Source organism: Eucyclogobius newberryi, unplaced genomic scaffold, assembly GCF_026437365.1.
Source record: "Eucyclogobius newberryi isolate DKJ021-1_F unplaced genomic scaffold, fEucNew1.0.hap1 SCAF_1, whole genome shotgun sequence".
NCBI classification, from domain to species: Eukaryota; Metazoa; Chordata; class Actinopteri; order Gobiiformes; family Gobiidae; genus Eucyclogobius; species Eucyclogobius newberryi.
Genome location: NW_027315723.1, coordinates 24697058 through 24705644, shown reverse-complemented (window position 1 = coordinate 24705644; position 8587 = coordinate 24697058). Strand labels below are relative to the sequence as shown.

Genomic DNA, 8587 nt, shown 5'->3' with positions numbered 1-8587 from the left:
TCGGCGCTTTATAATCAGTTACGCCTGTTCAGTTTGGCCCGTCAATTACCTCAGCTTTTAGTTCATCTTCATAATTAGCAAAACCGACAGAAAGTAGGCTAACAGGGATTACAAAATCATTGCAATATAATTGCAATTATATATATATATATATATATATATATATATATATACATATATATATTATGATATAATACTACAATATAATTGCACAATGTCCACACTTTTGAATGACAAGAGGGTGATGCGATGTGTCTTTTTGCAGTGGGTGTCATCTCCACAGAGGTGACCTATTTTCTGGGCGGCTTGGTGTTCGCTTGGATCGTGGAAGAGTGGGTTTGGGACTACGCCATCACTGTCACTCTGCTGCATGTGGCCATGACTGTAGCAGGTACGGCACGAGTGGATCAACGGGGTGGTAATCCTTATAGGATTTGGAGACTTGTTACGTAACAGGATAGAGTCAGACACTATGACATGTGAAGATGAGTTTGTTTAGTGGAAACTCATTTTGCAGTTGTACGAGTTTTCTTAACGGAGACATATTATAACATATGCAGATCATCCTTTTACATTTTGATCACTGTAAACTGCAGTATCCGTCTAAACGGCTTAGACTTCCTGTTCAAAAATGCAGAACTGATAAGCCCCGCCTCTTCCTATTGATAAGCTCCACCTCTTAAGCAGCAGATTTCCATTTACACATATCTTTATTTGAAAAGAGTCTACATGATATCTTAGAACCAAACATGTATCACTCAAGAGTTTACATTATCCAAACACATCGAGTACATAGATGTGGACGGGGATAGGGGGTAAGTGAAAACTGAATTTTGCAAGACAATACAGGATTAACTCTAACATCCATGAATCAATCAAAATCCAACTTTGAGTGAAGTAATGATGAGGAAACACTGTTGTAACGAGATTAACAGCTCATTTAAGTTGATTTTTCATCATGTGTCTCCTTTAAAGGCTCCGGTGTTTGACCTTTTCTGCTCATGTGTTGCAGTGATGTCAGACTTCCCTTCTGCAGAACACTGGTGGATAGCTTTGGGTAATTTATTTATTGCTAATCATTTATATTTATATGTTGCAAGACAGAAGTAGAAGAATCACTCCAATTGGAAATGCTGCAACATCAGAAGCATTATTCAACCACGTGTCACAATGAGGCAAATTAACAAGTTGATATTATAATAGCCAGGCCTATAGATATTAGTACTACTATAACTGGTCCACCACACGCTCTTCAATTGTCTGGAAATAATACGCTGCGAGGCTGTGACAAGCACGATCGTCACAGTAAATATTAAGGCGAGACATGACAGACAAAACTTTCACGTAGAAGCAACAAAACTAATGGATCTGCGCAAAATCATTTGTTTGACGTTTTATTGCTTAAATCTACGCAGGTCCCCAAAAGTTGTTTTCCCAAAATGCATTGACATAACGATCACCCCTAACACACACACAAACTCTCATATCCAGCACTTATTTGATTTTGATTGATCATAGAAGGATTTGTTATCTAATTCAAAGCCGGATAAATACGTTTTATATCAAGCCAATTTTGAGTTGGCTCAAGATGACTCAAATACTAAATAATATACCCAACATCCCCTCAGTAAATGTTTTTTTTATCTAACAGAAAGAAACAAGAAATTCAAACCTGGCTCTGTACATTTTGCAGATTCCTCAAATATGTGACATTTAGGACAGTTTTACACATTAACGTGTCTTATTTTTATGATGTGAGTAAACTACAACAGAAGAAGTTTCATACGGATATATCTAACTGTAGGACTTTTTTCCAACGAGTGTCTCGCCTTAAAGCAAAGACAGGCCAAAAAGCTGAACTTGTCTTTCCCTGTATTCCACCAACGGGCCATTTGAACAACACGCAAAATAAAAGTATGCTTCATTTATCCATATTTCAGAGCACAATTTGTACAAAATGTAAATCAAAATGCTTTACGGCCTATAAAAATACATTAAAATCACAATCAAATATACTTTATACCTCCATTAGCTCTGGTTTAGACTCTGCGTTGCCCATGTTTATTCAGTCCTGGTTTAACTTAGCTGCTTTATAATTCTGGACTTGTGTGACTGTCCCATCTCTGCTTAGTGTGTGTATTGACGTGAACAGTCCTTGATTGATCCTCTTTTCTTTAATCTGTTTAGGCTCTGGGCTGCTGGTGATGATATTCGCAGGGCAGATCTTGGCCTACAGACTCTTCAGGAGTAACTTTGTTTATCCAGAGGAGCTGCAGAACTTCTAATGCACTCAGCGGAGCAGCTATACAACTTTTAATTAAATCAATGACAGGTTTATCTCAGGTTTGGATTCTAAGTAGTTTACCAATTTAATATATTTACAGTGTTGATTCTGTAAGATATTTGCAAATAATTGTCCATTCTGGAGTATTTTTTTGTTTAATTATAAAATGTGTACAGTTCTTTGCTGTTTGTGTAAACTCTTTTTCCATGTCACATTGTAGCCTATGATGATTAAGGTGCAGCAATGACAATAGGTACAAAGAAATAGACCTGAATCTTCATAAAGACACTGACCTCTATTGTAGACTGTGTGGAAGTCATGATGCTAGTGGTACATCTTTGTTTTCCAATTTTATTTTTACATTGTTTCAAAAAATTGTGTTCATTTGTAAATTTACTAAACTCAGGAAATTGTGTCTGGGTTGTTATATTAGCTAGATGAATGAGCAAACATAGGAAATAAATTAAAAGAGATTTTTGTGTTGGTAAAAAAAAACAAATTAAACAAAGTTAGAACGTGTTTATGTGAAGCGTCTTCATGAATGTGTTGATATGATGGTCACGTGACTGCCGTCAGCCTCACGCGGCCTTTGCTGCGATGCAAACTAAGTTGAGTGTCTTCCTTCTTCATCGTCACACATTCAAAGCTCAGTTTCCCGCTGTATTGGTGTAATATCTGAGTGGGACATGTCTGCAAACGGCCTGGTGTCCAGTATCCGCAGATTGATGCAGGATGAAGAGCGACGGAGGAGCACAAACTCTGCGGTGAGAACACGCGTGGACGTGTTAGCAGCTAATGCTAACAACATGACTTACACATGGTCAGGTGTGAAGCAGAACAAGCTTCATTTATATTCATGGTAGTGTCATTTACTCAGAGTAACAACAAGTAAATACAATTATACTTCAGGAAGTGAATGTTAATTACTAAAACCGATAATTCGTATTTATTTTTACTCAAATCTTTTACTGTTTTTTATGCAAATTAATTGAACTCGGAACTATCGTGGCTTTTCTGCCCTCTAGTGGCGTGCTTGGTCATTGGACGTGATGGCGTGAGTGAATGATTGACTAATCATGCAGTTGGCTTATAATAGACAACAAGGACCATGTCAAGCACAGAATTGACCCTGACCTTTGACCTTAATCCCGGCAGAGTCCCTTTGAGCACCTGCGTCAGCAGATGGAAGACATTATAGGAGATGGTGGAATCATGAAGCAAGTGGTCCAGCCTGGAGACGGCCCCCCAGTGCCAGAGAGCGCCTCAGTCATAAGTGTGTCACTGCTTTTGACTTTTATCTGCTGCACGTTTATTTAGCTCATAAAAAGAACCAGAGCAGACTCAGACATGCATATTTGTATTTGCCTCAGTTTTTATGTTGATCCTTAAGTGTATAACAGTGCTTATCTTTCACCGTACTTAAAGGTGCCATAACATGCTTTTTTTCACGTTTCGTAGTCTATCCTAAGTGTATAATTGATAATAATAAGTGTTGTGCAACACCCTTAACATAATAGTTAAGAAATATCACCCAGACCTTGGACCCCCTCACCAACCCGGAAATGCAAACGGCTTGGTTTGATATTCGCCCCCACCCTTGTGAAGAGCGATCTGGCTCCCCCGCCCAAACTGTGACGTAGTCTCAGAGAGCGTGTGTGCCCCGCCCACCCGTGACGTAGTCTCAGAGCGCGTGTGTGCCCCGCCCACCCGTGACGTAGTCTCAGAGAGCGTGTGTGCCCCGCCCACCCGTGACGTAGTCTCAGAGCGCGTGTGTGCCCCGCCCACCCGTGACGTAGTCTCAGAGCGCGTGTGTGCTCCGCCGTGCGCTGCTCCCGCCGCGCGAATGAGTGAGAAAGAGTCTACTTTGAGACTAAATAAAACTCGTGTTTATTCTACAGCGTGCGCAGAACAGATATATCTATAGCTCTCTCTCTCTCTCTCTCTCTCTCTCTCTCTCTCTCTCTCTCTCTCTCTCTCTCTCTCTCTCTCTCTCTCTCTCTCTCTCTATCTATCTATCTATCTATCTATCTATCTATCTATCTATCTATCTATCTATCTATCTATCTATCTATCTATCTATCTATCTATCTATCTCTATTTATATTTATATATATATATATATGTTATGTCCATCGCGCTCTTATTTCCTGTTTTTTCGGTATCGGATAGAACTTCTCTCCGTTTATTTTCCCGGTTGCTGCATCAACTGCCACATAAACCTTCACCATTGTGATAATAGTAAAGAGTGCGATATCATTAATGACGTTTTGGGCCTCTCTGAGCCGTGTTTCCTCGTAAATCGAAGCAGAATGTAGGGAGACACGCGAGTCTGGAGCAGCGCGGAGCCGGGGGGAAGGGGGCGGGAGGCGGCAGGCGGGGGAGGGGGGTGGAGAGGGGGAAGGGGGAGGGTGACGCGTGCCTGTGATTATGACGCGGTCTTGCACACACACCCCGTCAGTTTGGAGATTCGAGGAAAGGAGATAGTCTGTAATATAGCTAAACACTGCGGGAATCAATAAAAAAAACACTCTGGACATATATGAAGCACAAAGAGCAATGTAAGAAGGTTAAAAGCTCTGAAAAGGCGATTTTGCATGTTATGGGACCTTTAAGGATTTAAATTCATGTTTGTTTACACAGTGCATTACTCTGGCTTCCTGGAGTATTCTGAACAGCCTTTTGAAACAACGCTACACAAAAAGTACCCTCAGATTATGAAGTTGGGGAGAGGTATGTCATCTTCAGTCACTGTAAACAATAAAGCTGATGTTATTCACTAATCGCATTATATTTCTGTCTCAGATGTGACTCTGGGAGGTCTGGAGCTGGGCTTGTTGACCATGAAGAAGGGTGAGTTTTCACGCCTCCTGCTGCAGCCTCAGTACGCTTACGGGGACATGGGCTGCCCCCCCATGATCCCGGCCCACGCTCTGGTTCTCTACGAGGTCCACGTCTTGGACTTCCTGGACTCCGGACAAGTGGATGAATTTCTCACTTTGTGTCACGTAAGCAGAGAAACTATGCACTAAACTAAAACTGTCCGGCACTTGAATTTTCTCCTGATTTTGTTTAGGAGGAACAAAACGCTTCTCCTCTGTCCACATTTTTAGACGTGGTCAATACATTACGAGGCTTTGGCAATCGCTGCTTCAATCAGAGCCGCTTTTACAATGCCAAAGATCGTTACAAACAGGTAATACATTCGTCACTGCAAGAAATTAAGACTTTTCATTTTCATCTTTTGAACTGGTTACATGTGTTTCCTCATCATTCATTTACTTACAGTTGTAGTTGGTCGATTCCTGCTTGTTTGAGTTAACCCTGTGAAGCTGAGGCTTGAGCGCCTGTTTTCCCCTACCCCCTATCCCCGCCCACATCTCTGTAAAAAGACCCAAAGTGATACATGTTTCTAAAATGTCATGTTTTCACTAATAAAAGCACATAAATGACAATCTGCTGCTTGTTTCAGTAAAATGTCACCATAAAGAGGCGGAGCTTATCACAACTGCAGTTCTTTTACTAAAACAGTTTTGTTATTGCTGTTTATGATGAACAAACTATAAAATAAGGATCTAAACATGTTAGTTCAATACTAAGTACCTGGAAAAAAGGATCATATTTCTCCTTTAAGTAATTTTGACCATTTAGAAATGAGACTATCATAATTTGTATTCATGATATTACTTTCTGACTAGTTTTCAATAAGTAGTGTTTGTTATTTTAATTCAAATGGTGTGGTTTCAGTTTCAGGGGAATTTTCTTATTCACCGGTCATACATGAAATTGTAGCTCTTGAAAATGAAACATCTAAACTTTTCAAATCACGTCCCACATTAATCCCACCACTGCTCAATACTGTGTACATTTACCTTTATTTACGTCGCCGTCCAGTGTTCCAAACCACACTTTGTAACACTGAAACGTTTTCAGGCTTTGACTCTGTTGGAAAGCAGGAGCCTTGAGAATGTGCCGGAGAAGGAGACGCTGCAGACTGCTCTCCTCCCTCTGTATCTGAACCTGTCTCTCACCGAGCTGCGTCTCCAGAGCCCAAAGAAGGCGCTCAAGTACGGCAACAAGGCGCTGCAGATCGACGGGGACAACACCAAAGCTCTGTTCCGCTGTGGACAGGTCAGAAACGACCGCCGTCTGTCCGCCAGAAACACGTCTCTGTCAGCCGTCTGAACATATCCAAAGCAATACACTGTTAAAGCCGTTACGATTATGCATAATTATTGCCGATGTGGAAGAGACAGGAAACAGTACGTGAATTTAACATACTTTATTACAGTGTGTAATAGGGGCGGGCTGCGTTACCAGTGGTTACGGCACCGGCCCAAGTCACCCAAGTCACTTTGGGACTCGAACAGAACCATAAAAACGTGAAACAAACTCACAGCAAAAACGAAACCCCAGATCGACATGCGGCAAACGATCGAGTCTAAAATAGTTTCTGGCGACAGATTTCAGTGGGAAGTGGGTAAAATAAGCTGAATACAGTAGTTGATCCGACTTCACCGATGTTCACTTCAGACGGGCTCAAGGCGAGGCGGATCCACTGAAACGAAAACTACAGAACAAACACTAAGGATTGTCACTGTGAACACAAAATACACAATTGTCCAAAAAAAAGAGAGTTACAAGCGGTGGGGTACAATGTAATAACTTAAAAATCTAAACTATGTGTGTGTTGTGAGGCCCACATACCGATCCTCCGTCGCAGATTGGTCGTGAACAGCGTTGCCAACCCACCGCAGATCAAATAAAATGTACATATTTTCAATAAAACACAACAACAATGAACATTTTGAAAGGCCAAACCGACAACTTTGGCCAAATACCACAAACGCTGTGCGACACCGCGAGGTACAAACCGTTTACGAGCTTCGATAAGCAGCATTTTGAGCACTTTCCCCCCATTCAGCAGATATATTATGTTAAACAGTTCATCGCTATGGCAACTGTCGTAATTTCTTGTCATTCTGTAGCCCGTGCAGTGGAATGGATCAAAATGAATCGACTTATTTTTGCTTTACAATTCTCACGATATTGATTTATTTTCCAGTTGTTCGGATGTGTGATCTGAACAATCACAATAATTAGCCCGATTAGCTTCATTCGCTCGTCACGTTTAAATAAGTTTAAATAAGTTTGAATAAGCACGACATTAAAATACAACAAATTTTAGTTTAGTGTTGGTGCGTCTCGATACCAATATCAATACCACAATGATAACAAACTTATTTGTTTAAACACTGTAATTTTGTATGCAAATTGAAGGAAAGGTCATATTTTGTCCTGTTTTTGTGATTATTCTTTTGTATCGATACTTGCTCAAACGAGTATTTACTTTCAGTACTAGTTTTTCTATCGATTGATATCTGAATTTTGATACTTTCGACAAAATGATAGTGTTAAAATGTGTTTCAAAACGACTTATGTTGGAAACGGCAAAATAACAACAAAAATATATATTTTTTGTTTCGGTCTCGAGTTTATCTGTACAATGCAGTTAGAATCCGAAATATGTTTTCTCTTTCAAATGTTCTTGCTTGTTATTTTGTATTTGTTTGTATTTGTTGTTGGTGTGCAAGGCTTACCTGGAGCTGCAGGACTTTGAGCGTGCGCAGCAGTGCCTCCTACTGGCTCAGGGGAGGAAGCCCTTTGACAGCGACATAAACAACCTCCTGCGAAAAGTGGCAACGTGAGATCAAAATAAACATAGAAAATATATGATTTAGTTTGAAAGGATTCAACAGTTGTTTTGTTTCTAGGTTATACAAAGAAAACCTGGACGAACAAAAAGACATGTGCTCCAAGATGTTCAAACAGTTCAGTTCCACAGAGATTTAACTGAGTAAAGGGGATAGAAATGGCACAGGTTTTCACTGATTTGTTGTGGAATCAAAATGTAAAATACAAAGGTGAACGTGCTGTGCTTTCCAGGCTGCGACACGGATGTGGTGCGAGTTTACAGTTTTGTACTTCAGGAATATTGTGTGTTTCTGCAGAGATTTTGATTTGAGTTGAAGTTGTTGAAATAAGTTTTTATGTTGTATATTTTCTGTTACCATGTTATATTTGCATAATTTGTACATTGCAGTTACTTATCATGTAAAGATTATTTATATGTTCTTTGAGTGGGAAAATAAAGCTGTTAAACTGGTCTCTTTTGTATTAAAAGAAATAACACGTTCACTTGTAGGATTATTAAAGATTTTACATCTTAAATCATTTCTTACAGCATTTTATAACCATTTTGTAGACCAGTAAAGACAGAAAGGTGTGACAAAAGAACAGGAACCG

The 8587-nt window shown here is 40.0% G+C and overlaps 2 protein-coding genes across 2 annotated transcripts in view; both read left to right on the top strand.

Moving 5' to 3' along the window:
• tmem244 (transmembrane protein 244) overlaps window positions 1-2777 on the top strand; it is a 14062-nt gene extending 11285 nt beyond the window's left edge. The window contains exons 4-6 of the mRNA XM_072451375.1: window positions 266-391; window positions 1013-1057; window positions 2188-2777. Coding sequence (XP_072307476.1) covers window positions 266-391; window positions 1013-1057; window positions 2188-2285 — 269 coding nt within the window. The 3' untranslated portion in view covers window positions 2286-2777. The remainder of the gene's footprint in view (window positions 1-265; window positions 392-1012; window positions 1058-2187) is intronic.
• Window positions 2778-2893: 116 nt separating this feature from the next.
• On the top strand, window positions 2894-8225 carry fkbp6 (FKBP prolyl isomerase 6). Its single transcript, XM_072451374.1, has 8 exons — window positions 2894-3048; window positions 3440-3557; window positions 4925-5014; window positions 5087-5289; window positions 5358-5477; window positions 6215-6412; window positions 7876-7985; window positions 8056-8225. Exons 1-8 carry the CDS (start codon window positions 2971-2973, stop codon window positions 8132-8134), a joined length of 996 nt encoding a protein of 331 aa, XP_072307475.1. The 5' UTR covers window positions 2894-2970; the 3' UTR covers window positions 8135-8225.
• Window positions 8226-8587: the final 362 nt, after the last annotated feature.